The 23,545-nt window shown below is 37.0% G+C and overlaps 3 protein-coding genes and 1 non-coding gene across 11 annotated transcripts in view; 3 read left to right on the top strand and 1 right to left on the bottom strand.

The window, feature by feature from the left end:
• The window catches only part of LOC131310370 (uncharacterized), a 54,511-nt gene extending 49,036 nt beyond the window's left edge, over window positions 1–5,475 (bottom strand). For 6 of the 8 annotated variants that reach the window (XR_009195184.1, XR_009195191.1, XR_009195187.1 and 3 more), the window contains exons 1-3: window positions 5,303–5,469; window positions 3,935–4,050; window positions 3,787–3,827 (exon numbers count right to left, since the gene is read on the bottom strand). Coding sequence is in view for 2 of the 8 variants with exons in the window: in XM_058337356.1 (XP_058193339.1) it covers window positions 3,787–3,827; window positions 3,935–4,046 (153 nt within the window). In the remaining 6 variants the exon portion in view is untranslated. Of the gene's footprint in view, window positions 1–3,786; window positions 3,828–3,934; window positions 4,051–5,302 lie in introns of all 8 variants that reach the window. The other 2 variants (XR_009195189.1, XR_009195185.1) reach the window with 2 other exon arrangements.
• LOC131312174 (small nucleolar RNA snoR100) lies at window positions 2,459–2,566 on the top strand. The gene has a single exon (XR_009195751.1). It is a non-coding gene; the product is annotated as a small nucleolar RNA snoR100 (small nucleolar RNA).
• Window positions 5,476–15,295: 9,820 nt separating the features above from the next.
• LOC131310367 (glutathione S-transferase U17-like) lies at window positions 15,296–18,339 on the top strand. The gene is made up of 2 exons (XM_058337353.1): window positions 15,296–15,694; window positions 17,770–18,339. The coding sequence occupies exons 1-2, from the start codon at window positions 15,383–15,385 to the stop codon at window positions 18,133–18,135; spliced, it is 678 nt and encodes a 225-aa protein (XP_058193336.1). The 5' UTR covers window positions 15,296–15,382; the 3' UTR covers window positions 18,136–18,339.
• Window positions 18,340–19,282: 943 nt separating this feature from the next.
• Window positions 19,283–22,154, top strand: LOC131310368 (glutathione S-transferase U18-like). The gene is made up of 2 exons (XM_058337354.1): window positions 19,283–19,706; window positions 21,538–22,154. Exons 1-2 carry the CDS (start codon window positions 19,395–19,397, stop codon window positions 21,901–21,903), a joined length of 678 nt encoding a protein of 225 aa, XP_058193337.1. The 5' UTR covers window positions 19,283–19,394; the 3' UTR covers window positions 21,904–22,154.
• The last annotated feature ends 1,391 nt before the right edge of the window (window positions 22,155–23,545 follow it).

The following is a 23,545-nucleotide window of genomic DNA, read 5'->3' as shown; positions in this document are numbered from 1 at the left end:
AGCTCAAATCAAGAACGATTGCGTCAAAGTAAGAAGGATAATATAACTATTTTATTTTGACCATGAACAAATCTATCGTCCCCATGTGGCAACAAGGGACAGATGTAGGAAATATATGTGAAGATAAATCTGCACCAAATAGATTAACATAATTCTGCACCAAATAGTACAACATAAGTAGGAAGAAAATAAAACAGTACATCAACTCAACTTCTACAGTTCAAGAGATAAGGAATATGTACCCAACTAAAAGTTTAGAAATTCAATAATAATGGAGATGGGGAGATTATGTCATCAAATTAAACGCATACTTGAAAAAGTTTGGGCGGTTGAAAGGTCTGAAAAAAAATTACAATTTTTTAAAAATTGCTAGGCACTAGTCGGGCGGAAAATGGGTGCCTAGCGCCTAGGCACCGACTAATCGACTGCCTAGCACCTGAGTGGGGACTAGGCGCCTGACTAGTCTACTGTCTAATCTAGGCGTTGGACCACCGCCCAGCGCCTAGGCGGCCGACTTTTAGAACACTGAAAATTTGTTAGAGCTTTGTGAGATTGGGAGGAAGTTAGTCCACTTTACATCACACACTTCAGCTTAGTACCCATGTCCAACACACGCTTTGGATACGCCTTATTCTTAATATTTATTTTTCATCAAGACGCGAATCTTGTATTTCTAGATAACTCAGGAAGATGCTTTCAACATTATAAGTATTAACGGGGTACCATGGAGTATCAAGAAGTTTTGGCTATAGATATTCGAACTTATTAGAAATACAGTCATGTATATAATGAACAAAAACCTAGACGCACATAAGAAATAGAGAAAAAAAAACCCCTTATTCACAAAGAAGTAAAACAAAAAACAAAAACCTCTTTGTACAGAAACCATCAATATAACCTCTTCGTACAAGAAACCATCAATAGAATAAGGGAGACTCTAGTTAAATTTCAAATGCTTATGTAAATGAAGATTGAAATGTACCCAAAAAAATTGAAGATTCAAATATTAATTTCCTTATATACTTGTATTATAGGGAACATTAATTTCTATTGCCTTGCATTTTAAAATTAAAAATACACACATAAATACATACAACACAAACAAAACTGTAAATAGTTATATTATTAACATATCCCTAAAATGTATCTATCCTAGTTTTTTAACATCCTTGTGACCATATCCAGGCAACAAACATGTAAGTAGTTATATTATTAACATATCCCTGACATGTATCTATCCTAGTTTTTTTAACATCCTTGTGACCATATCCAGGCACTATCCGTGCTTTGCAATTAGTCAAGGTTTTTTTACTTGGGATGCTCTATAAGTAGATATGAGATCATGAGAAAGGCGTTAATAATGGGATAGTTTCCTATACATAACATCATATGGTGATTGGTGGAGAGTGTTGGAGTTTGTCCCACATCAGTTAATTATCTCCTCCAAAACTAGTATATGAGCTTGGGTGGCCTCTCCACTCATTGCCAATTGGTTTGGAGTTGGATGCTTTAAAAGAGGGCGATAGCCCAAAATTCAATGTAAAGGCATTTGGAAGAAACTTCCCCACTGAAGCCCCCCTTTTGCAAAGTTGGCCTACTTCAAAGACAAATTAACTAATGAAAACATAGTGAAGAGGGACATCTTCTAATAAAACAATTTGTGTATTAACACGTGACTTCAGAATTGTAGTGTCTTCACTTTGCATTGTATGCATAGGTTTTGGAAGATGAAAAACAAGCACAATAGGGGATATGTTGACTACCTGTGAAGGGGTTTAAAAACATGATACAGTAAGCCAGGAAGATAGAAGGTGGTCCAGGAGGGGCAGCCACCCCTAAATTTTGGAAAAATCCTAGTACTACAGTAATCCCTTTGTCGCCTTAATTTTAATTCTTTATACCATTTTTGGCCTTCCCAAAATATTAGTCTTCTTAAAACAATCAATAAAATAAGTGTCTAGATTTCCAGAACCAACCCTCAATTTGATTATAAGTTGTTTTGAAAGGGGAAACTTCTTAAAAGTAGGGAGACAATGTTAGAAATCAAACTTTAATTTTTAAGAAGATTTGCAGATGTCCCAAAAGAGACCAACTTAAGGGATGGAGGGGCCGTTAGCCTTAAATATGTTTATCCTTTATAAGGTTTTCAACCCTAAGAATCACTTAAGAAATCTAATACCCGCCACTGAAAAAGTATGAATATATACCCGCCCCACTAAGGTTGAAAACATCCGTCCATCCCTAATAGAAAGGACGAACAGACATTGAGAGGAAGTTAGTGAGAGTCGATTATATCACACATTTCACCTTAGTAGCCCTGTTCAACACTCTTTAGACAAGCCATGTAAAGAGGAAGGGGTTTACCTATTATATGCAATTAAAGTGACCCAAGAGAACGAATTCTATTATTTAGTTCAAGGCATATTTGATTATGCATACTGATGCTCTGAACTATCAATGAAGGAAGAAGTATAGTAATGTGCACGTAAATTGAATTGGATCTCTAGGCCTGCCCTCTCTAATGCCATTTGGCTTTGATTTGGGGGCATGGTTCTGCAGCAAAACAGGTATAGAGTTCCACTATTTCAGTGATATTCTGAGAGCAACCAATTTATGCATATTGCCAAAGGTTAGGTCTATCTCCAATCCTCCCCCGCCCAAACCCCCAATGATTGGGGACTACATGGGTTCTGGTATTGTTGTTGAGTTCAAGGCATATTTGCATAAATTTTGTTAGAGTGATGAGACCACGCCCAAGAGCGTCATTTGAATTTGATGTTTGATACTAACTAGATAACGATAAAGTAATCTCGTATCTCTTCCATGTTGCTACTTATTGCTAAAAGTGGTTTTGGTTTTGCTATATACACGCCTCGTCCCATTTCATTTCTCCATCTTTTCGCAATGGGATGTCCCAAACTGTTTGTCCCCATCCCCAAACCTTGTCTATTTCACTTAATAATTGACTAATCATTGAAGAAGAAGTACGCCTACCCTCCAATGGAATGCTCTTAGTTCTTTTGAGCCTTATTTCCAAGGGGTTACTAAGTTCCCAGGCATTGATTTTTAAACCAAATCGTCTAATAGAAAAAGTCTTACATTACATTGACTCATGCATAGATGTATATCTAAGGATCAGACACCTCAAATCCAAAAATGGAGGATGTGCAGATATGGATCAAATTTTGGATACGGACATTGGAATAGTATGACTTAAAAGAAACCAAATTTAGTACAATATCCTTCAAACTATATAGTTGTAAGTCTGTAATACAAGACCATGGCCATGGTCAAGTCAACCAACACCAACATGAAAATTTAGAAGATCTTTTGTTGCTCTTACTATCTCACACAACTCTCGGCCTTTTCATTTATGTATAGGTTTGGAGTTGGCGTATCCATATTCCACACGCAGTCTCGTGTTGACATGGATACATAGTCCAAAACAGCGGATCCATGTAACATAGAAGAACCATTTAAGTGTACAATATGCTATGCTTGCTTCCATTTTATGTTTCTCTTCTAGTTCGTTTTGAATCAAGCACATATGGAATAATGTAATTGTTCAAGGAAGGATGTGTGAGTCCATGGTCATACGTAGCATTGGACCATCAATTGATGGACGTGCATGAAATTATTGGCCCCACAATTAGCATTTTTTTGCTCCAACCTCGAGTATATATGAAGTGTGCGGAGCAGCTTATAATATGTGCTCTCAAGTTACAATAAATATGCAGGTAACTTTCCAAATAAAAACTAGAATCGAAATAGCAATTGAAGGCATACCCATCCAATGATCGAGTAAGTTATTTCTTTTCCAGCACACTCTGAATAGAATAGACAAATCGTTAATAAATGAAAGTTAGGGCTGATTGAACTTCCATTTTGAGCGAACAAGAACTAGTAAAAAAAAAAAAAGGCAAGATAACCGTACCTTCGATCGGCCGTTTGAAGGAGCAGAGAGGACAATGGGCATAGTTGACCGCCCCAAAACTCAGCATCGTTCCACAAGTGTCACAGAACATGAAATCGCATTGACCAGCCATGAGACTATGTTTGCAAAAGAAAATTCGGATTTAGAAGTTGCGTAATTGTTTTCAAGGGAAATTGACCTTACTTTTTTAGTACGAAGTATTAGAAGAGTTCAACTCGATTTTCTTATTTGCATGATTTCAAGTGGGAATAAGAGATTGTTAGAGAAAAGAAGAAAATCAAATGACTGGTCGTTTCTAATTCAATTCAGATTACAATATGCTTGATACTTGAAAGAGTGAAATAGAATGCAATTGCTAGAAAAGTTAGAAACAAGAACTATAACTCAAATAAGAAAATCGAGTTGAACTCTTCTAATACTTCGTACTAAAACAGTAAGGTCAATTTCCCTTGAAAACAGTTACATAAGTCCTTAATCCAAATTTTCTTTTGCAAACAAAGTCTCATGGTTGGTCAACGCGATTTCATGTTCTGTGGCACTTGTGGAACGATGCTAAACCGTACACATGGGAGCTTGTGCCATTACCTCTTGCCTGCAGCTCTGGTTCAGAATCATTCGGGAAGTCCCTCCATTTTAGAATAGGAGGAGTTTTGGGGCAGTCGACTATGCCCACTCCTCTCTGCTCCTTCAAACGGCCGATCGAAGGTACGGTTGTCTTGCTTCTTCCTTTTTTACTTTTTTCTTTTTCTTTTTTTTTTACTGGTTCTTATTCGCTCAAAATGGAAGTTCAATCAGCCCTAACTTTCATCCATAAACGATTTGTCTATTGTTCTATAAATGATTTGTCTATTGTTGGAAAAGAAATAACTTACCCGATCAGGTATGCCTTCAATTGCTATTTCGATTTGAAGTGGAAATAAGATTGTTAGAGAAAAGAAGAAAATCAAATGACTGGTCGTTCCTAATTCAATTCAGGTTACAATATGCTTGATACTTGAAAGAGTGAAATAGAATGCAATTGCTAGAACTGTAATCTGAAAGTTAGAAACAAGAACTATAACTCAAAATAAAATCTGAAATCAGCACACAAAACCAACAATACATATAACCTGTTTGTGAAAACACATTCAAGATCTTCCAATAATTAATAGGTTAATAAATCACCGCAAGAGGCAATGTGAGAGGAGATCACAATGTGAGAGACTAAACGACTTTCCGATAGGTGATTACTTACAGGAAAAAGTAACAAAAAAGTTTTAAACCTAGCCATCAAAGATATCCCCATTGATGCAACTACCAGGAGCAACAAGACAGATTATCAAATACCAGCAGCGAACATAAGAGAGTCAAAGACAAAGAGCGACATACCAGGAAGAAAATAAGAGTGTACGTCTGATGATCAAGCCGACCGCAGCGCCGCTCTTGGAGATCCAAGGAAGAAAATAAGAGTGTCCAATCTAGGGCGCGCGAGCGAGCGAGCGAGCGAGAGAGAGAGAGAGAGTACCGTTCTTGGAGGAAGAGAATAGCACCGTCGTTGCTATATATAATTGTGAGACCTTAAACCAAACAAAACCGAACCTTGGGTCGTATATGTAATTTTAAGCCAGCCAATTTTTTTGACTTTTTTTTATGTGCTGAAAAGTGTTATTTCGATTCCAAAATATTTGGGTAAAAGTAAAACAAAATTTACTTTTTCAGTTTCTATCATCGAAACGAATTATTAATTCACAAAATTTTGACGCAAAACTAACAAATGCCAAAAAAATTCAAATAAGGATAAAATCAATTTATTTGGCGTTTTGCTTAGTGAACTAGGTCTAAATGTAACCACAAAATATTTATTTTTTAGAACATAAATTAAAGTGCCACATCGGGGCTCGTTCGTATCAAAATTAATACACTTATATATATATATATATATATATATATATATATATATATTTCTATTATAAAACAGAAGAGTGTGGGGATAAGTTGTTGGAATGGTTTAGATTCATTTGATCCAAAGGCTGTAGTGCATCCTCCCATTTCTTGGTTAAGTGCCCATGATTTTCACCTAAATCACACAACTGTCATTCCCTTCCAACCGAGATGCGTAGTGCCGTAGGCACGGACTAGTCTATATAATATGACAGGGAAGTTTTTGAATTCCTAAATTGTCTCCTTTATTTTGGACCCTAGGATCGGTACACATTTTTTCGACGGCTAAGATTACAGTGTAGAGAACCGAGGGATAAATTTGGAAAAAAAAAAACTACTAAAAGGCCACAATTTCGGCTGAGATTGGTTCCCTATGATTTGGGGAATTAATGTTACCACATTTACCAAATATTTGGAATGATATATAGATTGTGTGTATTTGGAATGGTATATTTGGAAAGTATACCCGAAATCAGTTATCCGAAATCAGAGGACGATTGAATGGCATATTTAGAAATCAGTCCAATCAACTAGCCGAAAATTAGGGAGGTTTTCAAATGTTTTTTTGTTTAAATTAGTAAAAAGATCAAATGTTTGTTTATTATTAGATTTTATTCTTCATACTATCTTATACCTTCTTAAGTTATATTTTGGACCCTAGGATCGGTACACATTTTTTCTACGGCTGAGATCACATGATAGAAAACTGAGGAATAAATTAAACTTTTACCAAATCCTGATATCCAGATTTGTTGTGAGGGTAAAAAAAAAAACTTGGATTGTAATCACTTCCGAAATTGCCGATTGCCAAATGTAATGATTTTCGAAATTGCCAATTGTAAAAAAGGAAAGACTCATTAGGAAATGCCAACACATTCAATTCAAAAAGAAGAAGGAAAGATTCATTAGGAAAACTTTTCAAATTGCAAAATAAATGAAAGATTCAATTACATTAAATTTGATTTTGTAAATACTTAACATTTTTTGAGCATTCCCAATCACACATTCCTGTGCTTAATTTGGAAATTTGATTTCCAAACCCCTCTCTCTCTCACCCCCCCCCCCCCCCCATAAATCCTCGACATGGCAAGGGCAACATTCTGTGATTAAGGATTCGGTGATTTTTTTGCGATTAGGATTCTGTGATTTTCGTGGCTGTAGATTGATTCTGTGAAAGGGTCAGAGGTAAATCTTACAAACTGTAGTCCGCTAAGTCACAGGGTATGGATTATTTCAATTTCTAACATTTTTTTTCCCTTAATGCAGGTCATTTAACTTATGGGTTTACCGATAAATCAACGTACATGATATTCCACCAACGCCACTACTTTAACCCATTCCAGGTTAGTTGGTTATTCATGGTACTGCTTCCGATTCTATTCATCTTCATTTGTTTGTTTGTTTCTGGCAAGTTTCTTCGTTTTATTGTGTCCCATTTACAGGATGAATAGTGAGAATATTAATCCTAACATTGCTCGATGCAATCGAAAGTTTAAAATTATGAGTATATAATCTTAATCATGAGTTTATATAACCCATGCTATATATGCACAGAGAGTGTGAAAGTATGAAGAACAATAAATAAAATAAAAAAGAATACGAATTAGCTTTTTTTTTCTTCCAGTGTATGAGAAATAACAATGATATGAAAACTACATATTTGTTCTTTTTATTACCGATCTTATTCCCTTAGTTTTTCTTTTTCTTTTATCATGATTTATACTTCATTCTAGGTTTCCTGACATGAGTTTGTAAGGAAGATGGGTGGGTTTTGTATACTGCATTGTAGCATCAATGCCTCTGGTGGTTCAGTGAGTTTCGTGTATTTTGATGGTTTTTGATCTAGCTGATTTTTTTTTCCTTTAAGAACGGCTAAGTTTTTCTTATGTTCCTTTTCTACTATTTTTGCTTTATCGATTGCTAAACTTTAATCATGTTATGTAGATGGAATGATGCTACCTTATCCCCTTTTGTTGGATTACAATGGACAACTTTTTGTGGGTTTTTTCATTTGTGGGTCTTGGATTGAGTACATAAAAAAAAAATCATATTATTAACCCATCTGATAATCTATGGTATTATTTCAAAAGATAAATCTCTATTACTCCTTATACCTCCTTACAAGGGCCCTAACATGTACTGTATGCAATAACCAATATTCTAGATAAAATTATTCTTTTGAGGACCAAGCCCAACCAAATTTGCACAACAAATTTATAAGACATCAATGCAATTATATTTTGCTAACACGATAATTTAATTATATTTGGCTCTTCTACTCTTAACACAATTCAATTTATGTTGTCGCTTGATTTGTTTTATTTTAGCAAAAGCTAGAGATGTCTCTAGCATATGATTCTGGCATTAAGCGGGTAATTCATTAGCACACTTTTGTCGGGATAAATTCATTAATTTGTCATTGGTATCTTGCTTAAGTAGGTCAGAGAATTTTCACATGACTCTACGTTTTATAGCAACAACGGGTAATTGGTAACAACAGGTGAGGCATCCAAGTATTTGTCAGAAACTGAAATATTTCTTTTTGTCACCATTTTGCATGATTAAAGTGGTAACAACATTTTTTGGCATAATTAACGCATGGAGTAATTGTAAACCTTTTTTTTTCATTTTTTTAAACTTTGTCTCATTAGAATATGTGTAGTTATTGACACTCTTTTAAACATTACCATATATGCATCGATGAAAATATTATGATGTTAACCAAACACACCGCAAACTGGAGTTTTGTCACCATTTTACTTTTACAAGAAATGATTCTTGCTCATTAATTCTTTTTTTAGGTTGTTATTCATGTTCCTAATTGTGCTTTTTGGATGAAGTAGAAATGCGTTGAAACAAAAACTCTTGGATTCTATGAATGCAACATGATATTGGTTTTGAGTTTTATGGTTTGGATTAATATAGTTCAATATGTATCCTATCCATGCAATTAACTAGGTATATGTGATTATCATTGGTAGTGATGTACACATGGGTAGAGGATTAACAAATAAAACTTTTTATTGCGGAGTGTTGCAGGCATAAGTAATTAGCATAGTTTTGCAATAACAAAAATATATTGCATCGAGACTAACATTTTACCTACAGTGTAACATGTGGTTTGATGAGCTGTACTTAGGTTGTGATTGAGTGTTTAATTGATTATAGGCTGAGTATTCATTTCATTTTTGGGCTAGGTGTTCCAAACTACTAGAATTGGGTGTTCATATATATTTTGGTTGGGTATTCAAAGAAAGGCTAATCAAATAATATTTAGGCAAAAACATTTATTCTGGGTGTTTATGTGACCATTTTTCTTAAGCTATACAGTTGTCTCTATCAATAGATATGTTGTGTTATTGTTAGTTGAATTTGTTGGACAGGTGTTGGTATATTTCACGCAAGGTTAGTACATTAATTTGCGTGTGCTGATTGTTTGAGCCGTATATTATACGTGAGTTTAGTACTATTTGTTTCTGTGTGCTGATTGTTCAAATCGTGCCTTCAGGCACAACTCTGAATCAATGCCTATGCTTGAACCGTGGTACACTTAAATTTTTGACTTGCTGGAATATTTTTTGCACCTCAATTTGACATGTGCATATATCATACTTTACTTTGTTCCTACCCAATTTTTTCAACATGTCCTCCCTTTGCTCATTGTTTGACCCGTACCTTTAGTTGTCTTCAAAACGTGCAGCGCCGTGCCTTTAGGCACGGGCATTCGGTAGTATATATATATATCGGGGCGGTTCCGAGGACACCTAAAAAAACACCTCATAGTTTTCGATCAAATTTTAATGATCTGAGCTGCTCAATGTGATCAGAACGTGATTTTAAGGGTATTTATGAGAAATCAACCAAAAAAATGACCGGGAAAGGCTTGATCCGAACAGTTTTGAACAGTTTTTTATTGAACGGTTCAAATAAAAACTGCTCAAATCAAGTCTTTTTGGATCATTTTTTTGCTAATTTCTCGCGAGCACCCTTAAAATCAAATTCTGCACACATTGAACGGTTCGGATCATAAAAATTTGATCAGGAACTATGAGATTGAGATTTGGGGTGTTTTTTTTGGTGTCTCTTGAACCGTCCCGTATATATATATATATACACGATTGATATTCCACATCATCAAAATAGACCAAAAAGGTGAACACGAGGATCAAGTCCTGTTTCCGTTAAGCTCCCCTCCAAAATCTTATCCTTCATATCTCACCAAACTCAATTTTTTTGGTTTAATCCCCAAGTTCAGAAAAAAAATATCCAAATAAATAAATAACGAATGCCTAGGACTGCTTATGTGCACTTCGATTGTTCTAGAACTGCAAAGTTTATGAATGGATAATCTTCTGGTGTTCCGAAGATTTTTTGTTTGTTGATAGTTGAATCTCCGAGCATGGAGGAGCTGCTCCAGCTAAGAAATGGAACCACTCTTTGTTAGCTTTTTTAAGGAAACTAAATAAGTTGGTAAACTATAAGTGCAAGCAAACTGCAACATATTCCTTAAGAAATTTGGCATTTCCAAATTTCTTATCAAAATTTTTTGCATTTTCAGTAAAAGAGCCAAAACTCGCACTAAAAGCTCATATAGAGATTTTTTTAAAATTTGTTGTAAACCTATTACGAAGATTGTTCAAATGTTGAGTTAAACAGTTGAAGGAAAGATATGAATATGCTAAATACAGAGTCTCAATTTCTTTTTTCCTCACTAATCGGAGAGGAGCCTCTGAATGGAAAATCTGTTTTATAAAGCAATTTTCTTTTTGAATCAATAAAAAAAAAAAAAAAACAATTTTCATCCTTGATCGTAATTGTAATCTACATGATGGTTCAGTGGTGGCCGTCAATGAAGAGGCTCCAGAATGCCGAGGGAGAGGAGGCAAAAGCAACAACACTAGAGCAAGTTGTGGAAGGGATGATGCTGTCGGAGGATGCCTTTGTGAAATGTGGAGGGAGGGGGGCTGCTGTCAAAGGGGACAGCAGCGTGCTGCTGCACCCCATTTTGGGGCCCACTCCGGTTTCGCTCCGATGATCTGAATCGTTCACTTTGTAGAGCTTGTCGAGTAGAACAACTATGCAAAAAATCAGCTTAATTAGATATCATTAAGTACCTGATCGGAACCTTTTTATCTTAAAAATAAAAAGAATGGATCCGAAACACTGGATTAAATCCACTGTAACCCATGGACTGAGAGTTATATGGGCTCCGATCAGGTACTTAATGATATCCAATTAAGCTGATTTTTTGCATAGTTGTTCTACTCGACAAGCTCTACAAAGTGAACGATTCAGATCATCGGAGCGAGACCGGAGTGGGTCCCAAAATTGGGACAGCAGCCCCCCCCCCCCGCGTTCGTGAAATGTGGCAAGGGAAAGGATTTCTTTGGTGGTGACACCATCGGGTACCTCGATATAGCCTTCGGATGCTTATTGGGTGGCTGAGAGCAGTGGAGAAGATGAATGATGTAAAGTTGCTTGACGAAACCAAGGCCCCAAGGATTATTCGGATGGGCCGAGAGGTCTGGTTCAGTTGCTTCTATGAAGGATGTCATTCCACAAGCATATACGATTTTGGAGCTTCTCAAGATGTTTGCTGCCAAAGCTAAAGCCCAGTAGTTTTCCATTTCCGTTGTGACCAAACCAATAAATTGGGCTGCTTAGATTGCCCAAGTCGCTCTCTCTGTTTTTATACTATTTCAACTTTGATTTCTAATTTTCCTTTCTTAGTTTTGTAATTTAGGTAACAATTGTTCTTTGTAGCAATTGTTGGAGTTGCATAATAGTACTAATTGCCTTTTGTTTAGGAGTATTTTGAGGGTTTGTGCCGGAGTGTTCTTTGCAGAGTTTGCCATAATTAAGTTATACAATATCAAAAATGGCTTGAATAAGTTGAGGTAATTATTGACATTTTAAAAAAAAAAAAATTTGAGGTAATTAGTGTAGGTTTGTTACCCGTTGGGTTGGGTTTGACCTAGATCCGCCAACTGAACTAAAGTTATAGCCTTTAGGGTTGGCTAATTTTTAACCGGAAAAATCCTGGCCGGTCCCATTTTTTCTTGGGGTTCCGTGCAGACCCACTTTTGTCACGCTATCCCGTGCAATTTCTTTTTTAAAGATGCTTTTACTATTTAGTCTATTTTGCCTTTTTGCCGAATTCTTGGGGGTGTAAATTCGGCCCCAATACACCTCTTTACAGAATTCACATCCCTTTGCATGAATTTGGCCCCAATACATTCCTTTGCAGAATTCACACTTTCAGAATTCACACTCCCAAGAATTCAAACAAGGTTGCGGATGAAGAGGATATTCGTTTCTCTTTGAACTATTGTAGGCAGCGTGTCCTTTTCAGAAAAGGATTCCGTTCCTTTCCCGTGAAAATGCCGGTTCGAGGGAGCGCTAAGCAGGACAAGCGCGCTTGAAATACAGAGAGTCGTCACTCGGGTTTGAAGGTCCGACACCCAAGGAACCGTATTTGAAGCACTTGCCGCGCTGTTTGATTTTGAAAAAGGTGGAAGCACCAGTCCGTATAACCATATCTGGGTTCGGGAGCCAGATTACGAGAGGGGAAGGGTTTTATGGCACCCCTCTCGCCCAATCCGAAAATCGATCTTTACTTAGGCATTTGCAAAAATATTTGTCAGCGATTCTATTTGATTAATTAATTCTTTAGCTAATTAAGGGCGGGGGAACAGTTTAATAGGGATTAAAACTGTAACAGTTTGAAAGATGTGATAGATGACATTGATACAAAAAGCAGTAAATAGGGTAAAAGCCAGGTTCTGTTAAATAGAGCAAACCCGACGCACTGTATTGAATTGACGTGCGCAAGAAAGAATCAACATGCACTGATCTAGTTCACGCGGATCACTGCCTATGATTCACTCCTGTGCGCGCAAATCCCACACAAGCGCGCGTGAGTTTCCTTTGCTCACACCCTCTGTTTTTACCCTCTTCTGGGCTCTGAAAATGACCAGTGCACACCCAGGATAAACCAAACAGTTTATAGGTAGTTACTATACAGTTCTAAGCAGTTTAAAGGCTGAAAAAGCCCTATAAATTGACAAAACACCCCATAAAACAGTATGGGGACAAAACAAAGATCAAAGATCTAATTACCCGTGCAAGGCCACTCACTGGTCAGAAATAGACTGGCGTGCGTGTGTGGCGCTCCGGCGCTCGCGGGATGCGCTCTGGCAAGCGAGCATCGCACCCTGGCCCGCGCTTGTCTAAGCCATTTAACCAGTGTTTGGTTTACATATTTCTAGGTTCTGGGACAGGTCCAGAATGATCCCAGGGGTACTCCATAACAGCAGAAATACATATTGAAATACAGCTAGCATTTCTAACAAAGAAAAGCAGTAAACTGGTTATTTACATGCTTAACAGTGATCTATATATAATAAAAAGCATAAAACAATGGGACACCAATCCCCACGCGGTCCAGCGCGCGCAACCACAGAGTGGCGCGCGCATATATGGGGCCAACGCGCGCTAGTTCCTACCACGACGATTTTTGAAATCTTGCAAGCTTTAGGACCAAGACTGGTATTGATTACCAGCCTTGGCCCTGTCAGCTCCCCTCAGGGATCAGAACAGAAAAATAGTAGGTATTCTATACCTTTGGTTTTGGATTTGAAACGAATTTGAGCTTTGAGGTTGAAAATATGATTTGAGGTTGTAAAAAGGATGATGGTAGAATGTATGCTTTGGGATTCGAAGGATTAGTGTGAAAAAATGCTTGGACAGATTTTGTCACCCTTCAAAATTGTAACCTTTTAAATGAAAGACCCATGGGGTGTATATATAGAGAGAGAGGTGGTAGGTTTGATAGCAAAGAGAGGAGTTCAGCCAGTCCACGAGGTTGGCTGGGGGTTGCATTGGTGGCCAAGTTTCCTCCTTAAGAAAGGTTGGTGGGACAGGCATTACGCTCCGGCACGGGCGGGAGTCAGTCTGTCGCTCGCGAGTTGCGCCTTGGCCCTCGTGGGTTGGCCCTAGCGCACATGAGTCAACGGTCAAGCTTTGACCATTGACCACACCTGGTAGTTTGACCAACGCGCGCAGGTCCTAAACCCGCACGCGCGAGTCAAACAAACACACGTGTTGGTCAAAGGCCAAACTTTGACTGTTGACTAACACTTGCCAATTTGACCCACGCGCGCTGGTTCTCAACCAACGCGTGCCAGTAGGATTTTTGGCTTTTTGAAGTGGCTTAGGATCAGGTTAGGTTCAAGGATTTTGTAAACACTCAAAACTCAAAAACTTATCATTCCCGATGTGTTCTTGATCCGTTTCATCATTGGGGAATCAAATACCGTAAGTAAACTAATCTAGAAACCCAGATTGGAGTGTCTACAACTATGATGATTTTATATATATATATATATATATATATATATATATATTCGTCAAATATTGCTCATATATAAAGCAATGTCGATAAAATAATGATAGATATGTTTATTTTTTAGAACATAGGGGGGCGGCAATTCGCAGCCCTTTATTTTCTCCCTTAACCCGTTAAAAATTTTCAATTATACTCAACAGTTAGTTACTGAAATTGAGATACATTTTAAGCATACAATTACCGAAATATAATATTTTTTTCAACAGCTATTTACCGAAAATATATGTTTCTGCAGTTGTTTACCGAAAGTTGAATATATTTTCGACATGTAGTTACTGAAATATAATTTTGTTTTCAACAGCTATTTACCGAAATGTTATATATGATTTTCAACAACTATTTACCGAAATATAGTGGGCTAAGGAAAAAAATAAGGGGCTGCGAATAGTCGCCCCCTAAATTAAAGTGCCGGATGGAAACTCATTGGTTTAAAAAATAAATGCAATATATCATATGACGGTTGATATACCACCTCATCAAAATAGACCACATATGCGTAAACTTCCATTGGGTTAAGCTCCTCCCCATACCTTTATCCTTCAAATCTCATTAAATTCGATTTTTTTGGTGTCATCCCGAGTTCAATAGGAATTCATGAATTGTTCATTTCCTAGGTCTTGCATTCAAGAACATGTGTATCAAAAATCAAGAACATGTGTATTAAAAATTGGTTTGATCAGAAATCAATAGTTATATAAACCAATCGTATAAAGAGGACAAGTTAAACTTAATTAGAATCATATTAACTAACTATCCACTTCACCGATTTTTTGATATACTTGCCAATTCTCGATTAAGCTAATAATTTCACATATGTATTCTTGAACACGAGACCTACGAGGTGAACGTTTTGGATCTTTCTTGTGTGCCCGGATGGGGCTAAAAAAGTTGGGTGGGTACGTACGGAAGATAAGGGTATGGTAGGGAACTTGACCCAGTTCCATTTCAAACTCTGCATGACGCATTCAATTACGTTAATTAAGGAAGTCACCATCTCCTCCCCCAGCCAAAACCATATTATAAATTATCAATAACTCCTTTTAATCTACCAAATCCATACCCACTCCTAAAAGCACATCTCCTCTGGACAAAAAGTCCTCCTTTGCTTCAGATTCAAATCCATGGCATCGGTAAAGGTTCTAGGCGCACCGGTGAGCCCGTACGGGAACCGGGTTCAAATCGCCCTCAACTTGAAGTCCGTCGACTACGAGTTTCTGGTGGAGAAATATGGGTCCTATAGTGAGTTGTTACTTAAATCGAACCCGGTCCATAAGAAAGTCCCGGTTATGATCCATGGGGAAAAACCCATTTGCGAGTCCCTTATCATTGTGCAGTATATTGACGAGGTGTGGACCGATGGCCCGAGTATTCTCCCTTCGGATCCGTATGATCGAGCCATGGCCCGGTTCTGGGCTGCATATGTTGACGATAAGGTATCTTTCTGGGTTGGTTTTTTATCTGTCTTTCTATGTATCGAAAGAAGGAGCTCACTATCTCTATAGTAACAGATTAAGATAGGCGACTCGAGAGTACCTAGGTAGCAGCTCTCTCTCTTCTTTTTTTCGGAAATGGCTTCTCTATAGTTTGTACGTCTTTGGGTACAAAGAGCAGTTTGTGCAATCCCAACCATCCAAACTAAAGTGTTTTTAAAGAATAGATTTTGTTGAAAGACTCTTCGCACAAATAAATTTTTCTTCCCGTCCGCAAAGAACCTTTTTAACTCTGAATCTTTTTCCCTCTTGCTCTCATCAATTGTGCTTATATCACACACCTAAAAAAACATAATATTCCCATAGGTATTTACTATTTATAAGCTTGGAGGAAACCTCATACCAAATGGAACCTTATTGCTTCGACGCCACTCTTTTCCTTATTCCAAAATGATTTTCTTAGCCAAGATGCCTTAACCAATAAGTTTTCTTGATCGACCAAGACTTCCTTGCCTTGAATAAAACATTTCCAATTAGGAATGATATATTCAATTCCTTGGGCATCACTCCCATGGGTTGATCCCCACATAGACCAAAGTTGAAAAAAATTCATATAAGACGACGAAAAAGACAAAGTCGAAAAAAGTCAAAATTTTGGATCTTTTTCATCGTCTAATTTGAATTTTTTCAACTTTGGTCTATGTCTTTTTTTTTTACACTTTTCAAATTCCTCTTGTCAAGATAAATAATATGATGAAAGAATTTAATTTGACCCGAATCTTGTCAAAACTTTAAAAAAAAAAAAATCAAGAAAACGGCAAAAAAGCCCCTTAAAAAATTGTCATGGCCAGTAGTCTTTAAAACATTGAAAATTGTTCACAAAATTATCGTAACTGAACATTAGTGATTATCTTTCTAATTTTTTGGCATTTGTTAATCTTAATCTACTATATTCTAGGGGGCTTGGGGGAAAGGCCAGGGATAGATGCTTATGAAAATCGAACTCTGCTAGCTAACTTGTTAACTAAACATTAGTGATTATCGTAACTGAAAATTGCTCACAATTATTGTTCACATTCAAATTCATATCCCAAAGCTAGCATGTGTAGATTATCCAATGGAAAATAGTTAATTAAATTGTACGACATTATTGTGGCAAGCAGTATCACTTATAAACCAAATATCATCTGAAGCATGTAAGCATGTCCATGGCTTCCATGCTCAAATTTGCAAGCTTGTTACTCTGACATATATACCTGACATGGTTAAACCATCTCACGTGAGTGGTCCGGGGACGTTGCGGTATAGCCCCGCACCATAGTGCTGTTGGGCAAATTTGATCGTTTTGATATCTCTCTCGTTCATTCAAACCTCAATATATACTTTTTTAATTTCGATAAGATGCATACCGAAATCACAACAATATGATTTGAACCACTTATTTTATAGGCCACATTGCCAATTTGTTTTTGTTTTTTTTACGGAAAATTAGAAATTTCTTTTAGGGAATTGATGTTCATACTTCCTTTTTTGTCTTTTACCAAAACATTACACACACTTTCAACACTAAAATAAAAAAAAATTAAAAAAAAAGTGTATATGTCAAAAAAAAAAAAAAGGACTGTGAATATAAATTTCTTTTTCTTTACCATCCATAAATTGTTATGTAATGTAAAGGGGGGCATTGTAATTTTAAGAACCTGAGGGGGAGGTCCCTGCATCTTTCAGAAACCTCAAGCTCCGTCAGTGAAATTTACCTAAGATTTTTTGGTCGTCAAGTTTAAAGATGCCCACTGTCTTCTTTACTAGTTTTCCCCCCCTTTTCAACGAAATTAAAGATCAAAAACCACACACTAATAGCTCACAAAAAGCGTTTTTTTACCAAGTGTAAAAGTCTGTATGGATTTCTTGAAAACCTATAAACAAGGTTGATCTAATATTGATTAATTCAAATACGTCAATAAGAGGTATAGGAATGTGATTAGGCGACAGATGAGCTTGTTTATGAAAGTTATGTTTTGTAAAGGAATTTTTTCACAGTACACAATGATTGTATTGTACTGTACATGATTGCGCAGTGGTGGCCAACAATTACAGTGCTCCGTAACGCAGTGGGAGAGGAGGCACAAGCAGCAGCACTAGAGAAAGTTATTGAAGGGCTCGTGCCGTTGGAGGATGCTTTCGCCAAATGTAGCAAGGGAAAGGACTTCTTCAGTGGTGACACTATTGGGTACCTTGATATAGCCTTCGGGAGCTTCTTGGGGTGGATAAGTGCGATCGAAGTGACGGCCGATATAAAGCTGCTCGACGAAACCAAGACCCCTGGACTGTTCGGATGGGCCAAGGTGTTTCGTTCGAATGCTGCTGTGAAGGATGTTGTTCCAAAAACAGAAGTGTTTGTGGAGGTTATCAAGAAGTTTGCTGCTAGAGCCAACGCTCAGTAATTTTCCAATTCGGTTGCCACCAATTCAAATAAAATTGGGCTGCGTAGATTACTCAAGATGGTCTTTTTTTTCCTTCGTCCTTTTCTTTTCTTTTTTCTAGTTTCTTTTTCAAGTTTGGTTTGTTTTTCTTCTGAGTATTGTAATTCAAGAATGGTTCTTTTTTGCTGCAGATTTTGCTTTTTGCTGTTCTGACTATTTGCAAGAGTGTTGTTTCCAGGTTTTGCTATAAGTTATGTATTATATATCAAAAATGAAACGAGTAGTCGTTGGACGAAATTTTTTGTAGCAAAACCTAAAATTTGTTAAATGTAATTGTAAGGTCCAAATTCCACTATCTCTCTTAATTGGCAATTTCACGACAAAACGCACATTGGCATGTATCCTCATTTATCGAGTTGTAATTTATTTATTATTTATTTTTACAGTGTGTGTTTAGGAAGTGAAAAGAAATCAAATCTTATGTAATTGAGAGGCTGAGCTTTTAGGAAATTGAAGTTGAAGAAAATCAAAGCAATCAAGGGTTTCAACATTTAGCAACTTCGAAAGGAAAGGAAATCAAGGTTTCGATATACGACAATGTTGTTTCAGGAAAGTGTCGGACAGGCTATAGGAGTTGCTCGACCAACTTGGATTCGGCAAGTAGGTCTTATAGCCTTGATTATGAGGATTCAAAATGTATGGCAAAATTACTTATAATTATGCAATGTTTATATTGTTTGATTCATTCTCATGATTTTTTCCCGTTTTGGCCGGATTTTTCACGTATATCCTTGCATTCATCTTTTTGAGTAGTAGGTTATCATGGTAAAATTAACCCCTCCCAGGCTTAACACTTGATTCGCACTTCGGCCATCCTCCCTTTCAAAAGGAAGAGGATATTCGCTCCTCTTTGAGATTTGACCGCCCAGTTGCAGTCTTTTATAAGGTCTTTTTGAACTCATTTAGATGATGAATTTTTAATTTTTTTATTTGTCAAATATTGCTCATATATAAAACAATATTGTCGATAAAATAATGATAGAGGTATAACCACGATGTATTTATTTTTTACAACATAAATTAAAGTGCCGGATCGAAACTCATTGGTTTAAAAAATAAATACACTTATATGACGATTGATATTCCACCTCATCAAAATAGACCACAAACGGAAGACATGAGGTTCCCATTGGGTTAAGCTCCCCTCCATACCCACTCCTAAAACCACATTTCCGATCTTTACAAACAGTACTGTCCTCTGTTACTTCAGTTTCAAATCCATGGCATCGATTAAGGTTCTGGGCTCAGTGCCGAGCCCATACGTGAACCGGGTTCAAATCGCTCTCAACTTGAAGTCTGTCGACTACGAGTTTCTGCAGGAGCAAGTTGGGTCCAAAAGTGAGTTGTTACTTAAATCGAACCCGGTTCATAAGAAAATCCCGGTTCTAATCCATGGGGAAAAACCGATTTGCCAGTCCCTTATCATTGTGCAGTATATTGACGAGGTGTGGAGCGATGGCCCGAGTATTCTCCCTTCAGATCCGTATGATCGGGCCGTGGCCCGATTCTGGGCTGCTTATCTTGACGATAAGGTATGTTTCTGGGTTGATTTTTTATCTTTTGTCTTTCTATCATTGAAAGCAGAAAGTCTACCCACACTAATTTTGTACATATAGCAGGAGCTCACTTACTTTATAAAAGATGAGATAAGCAACTCGCGGATTAAAAAAAAAAGAAGATAAGCAACTCGAGAGTACTCTAGCTATTTTGTTTTTGGAAATGCCTTATCTACAGTTTGTGTTTGGCCCCAGAGAGCAATTTGTGCAATCACAACCGTCCAAACTAAAGTGTTTTTACAAGTGGAGTGGAGTAGAGTACAGTTAGCCTCCCTTACATACTCTCATGTATTACTTGAGCAGGGTTCGATCTCTGTAAGCACCATTCCCCTCTCCCAAGTCCCCTAGAATAGTGTAGCTTAGGATTAATGAATGACAAAAAAAAAACTAAAGTGTTTTTAATGAATAGATTTTTTGAAAGACTCTTTGCGGGAAGAAATTATTCTCTCCTCGCTCGTGAAAAAAAAAGTTTTTTAAAATCTAAACTATTGATAGCTAAAATAAATAGACAAGATGAGACTGCAGAGACTTCTCTGGATCCTTTTCTTTTTGGAAATAAACAGGTGTTGTAATGATTTCATGCATGCACACTTTAACTAATTGGAGATCGGTTAATTATTGAGTTTTGAAATTTATGATTGAGAAATCCTTCTGTCACCACCCAAATCCATGGGTTAATGCCAGTGACTGACTTGTGAGCTCTTTATCTTTGGTTATTTTTTCTTAATTTTTATTCGGGTTAGATTTTTACATTATCTTTTTTAGTCTCAATGAGAGAAATCGGAAAAATATAAAAGCATAGACCAAAGTTGAAAAAAAACCATATAAGACAATGAAAACTTTGGATCTTTCCATCGTCTTATGTGAATTTTTTCAATCTTTGGTCTATATTTTTTTTTATTTTTGATTCCTCTAGTCTAAACTAAAAAAGATGTAAAATTCTAACCAGAAGCTTGTAAAAATTAAGATCAAACAATTAAAAAGATTGTGCCAAAAAGCCACTAAAAATTTTGTCCAAAAAGACTAAGGCTTACTGGTCTTTAAAACATTGAAAATTGTTCACAAAATTATTGTAACTGAACAATAGTTATTCAAATTCATACGCCAAAGCTAGCTCAGTGTAGTGAATATTAATTATCCAACGAAAATAGTTAATTACAAGATAAAACTATGAGCCCATGGCTCAAATTAAATTTTACGAAATTACTGGATAAGCAGTATGACTTATAAACCAAATTTCATCTGAAGCATGTCCATGGTCTCTCGATCATTCAAACCTCAACACTTTTTTATTTTTAAGATGCATACCAACACCACAACTTAAGATAATTTGAAACGCTTATCTTGTAGGCTTCATTGACAATTTTCTTTTCATGGAAAATTGGAAAAAAAATTACTATCCATAAATTGCTATGTAAAGTAAGAGAGGGCAATATAATTTTAAGAACCTGAGGGGGGAAGTCCCTGCATCTTTCAGAACCCTCAAGGCTCAAGGGAGGTTAGTGAAATTTACCCAAAAAATTAGTGAAATTTACCCAAGTTTTTTTGGTTGTCACATTTAAAGATGCCCTATCTTCTTTACTAGTTTAAAAGTTTGTATAGATTTTTTGAAAACCTATTAACAAGGTTGATCGAATATTGATTCAAATAGGTTATAAGAGGTATAGGAATTTGATTACGCTAAATTCTGCGTCTTAAGTTTCACCTTCACTACGCGACAGATGAGCTTGTTTATGAAAGTTATATTTTGTAAAGGAATTTTTTCACAGTACACAATGATCGTATTGTACTGTACATGATTGCGCAGTGGTGGCCAACAATTATGGTGCTTCGTAACGCAGTGGGAGAGGAGGCACAAGCACCAGCACTAGAGAAAGTTATTGAAGGGCTCATGCCATTGGAGGATGCTTTCGCCAAATGTAGCAAGGGAAAAGACTTCTTCGGCGGTGACACCATTGGATACCTTGATATAGCCTTCGGCAGCTTCTTGGGGTGGATAAGTGGGATCGAAGTGATTGCCAATGTAAAGATGCTCGACGAAACCAAGACCCCTGGTCTGTTCGAATGGGCCAAGATGTTTCGTTCGAATGCTGCTGTGAAGGATATTATTCCAAAAACAGAAGTGTTTGTGAAGGTAATCAAGAAGTTTGCTGCTGGAGCCAACGCTCAATAATTTTCGGTTGTCACCAACTCAAATAAAATTGGGCTACTCAAGATGGTCTTCTGAGTTTTGTTATTCAATAACTGTTCTTGTTTGTAGCAGTTTTTGGAGTAGTTTTTGCTTTTTGTTGTTTTAGAGTTTTGGGAAAGTTTACAATATACGCCCCTTAAAATGGTGTTCCATATGCACCTATTTTATTATTCATTCATAAAATTTTAGTGTGTTTCGTAACTTTTGTTCTATAATTCATAACCTTTCAACAATACGATTCGTAACATTTTCATTATGATTCATAACATATTGGTGTATCTCGTAACCTTTATACGTTCGTAACTTTTTAGTAATACGATTCGTAACATTTTCTTTATAATTCATAACATTTTTGAGGATACATATGATACACACCAAAATAAGGGGTGTGTATTGTAGTCTTTTCCGTGAGTTTTTGCGACAATGTTGTTTCCAGGTTTTGCTATTAAGTTATGTACTAGATCAAAGCTTGAGTAGTCTGAAAATTGGTCATCCATAAGGAGAGGTAATCCTTGTAGCTAGGTAGGATTGTTCACAGCAGAGAATCCAGGCGGTCGTTCTAGGGTTGGATTTGAACTGGATTCGTCACCCGAACTGAAGTTAGCAGATTTAATGAGCTGATTTCTAACCCGTTAGAAATCAGCTCATTGGATTGTTGCTCGGGTACCTTGTAATCCCTGTAAATGTTGCTGCAGAACATATAAATGCACGTTGCCAGCCCCACACGCCTTGTCACCTGGTGCACTAACACCTCTATTCATCATAAGAATGTGTAATTCCCGCTATTAAGTGTGCGGAGGCTATACGAATTCGTAATAAAGAAAAAGTTGCCGAGCAAAAAAAATAAAGAAAAAGTTTGGACGCCGCTTGACAATAACCCGTGCCATTGAATAGTCATTCCTGTATCGACCCGCTCCCGCCCTGTATGATCATATTGTACAAGACGGGAGCGAGATCGTTACAATTAATATCAGAGCATATAACCCTGGTTTACATGGTGAGAGGCACCTCTAGAATCTAGTACAAGCACAAGGATGTGCTATATACAAAACTAAATGTTACATCATGACCACCAGGGAAAGGTTGCTGGGCCAATGTAACAAGGTTATTGCATCAAAAGGTGGGAAGATTCTGACACCCAACTCAGTCTCATATCGGCCAAAAAAGGAAAGTATAATTGGTATATAAGTGATTCCGACCAGCTACTATATAACTCAAGATTAATCTTTTGAGACACGTGATTAGACTAAGGGTCAGGGTTAGCAGGTTAGCTCGAGGGTGGTTACAATTCCCGTCTTTTTGACAGCCGGTAATGTTTTTGATGTTGCCATCCTTTTGACTTGTATGATCTATGTACATGTAACTGTCTAATTATGTGGGATTTGATTGATCATTTCAAACGGAAAAGGGAGGAAATTCTAATAGTGTTTATCTTCTTCTCAAAACTAACGGAAACTCCTTTCCATTCACTCGGCAAACTGAAACCCAGCCCATTGTTCCATCTTCACTCTCTTTTCCCCCCACAATATGCACGGGGAACCTATCACCGCCAAAAAGCCCCTAAAAAAATTGTCAAGGCCTATGTCGCATAATACGCATTTGTATGCGAGAGTGAAAGCGAGAG

Source organism: Rhododendron vialii, chromosome 12a, assembly GCF_030253575.1.
Source record: "Rhododendron vialii isolate Sample 1 chromosome 12a, ASM3025357v1".
Lineage (NCBI taxonomy): Eukaryota > Viridiplantae > Streptophyta > Magnoliopsida > Ericales > Ericaceae > Rhododendron > Rhododendron vialii.
Note: the sequence above shows the minus strand (reverse complement) of the source record. Positions and strands in the feature narration are given on the sequence as shown.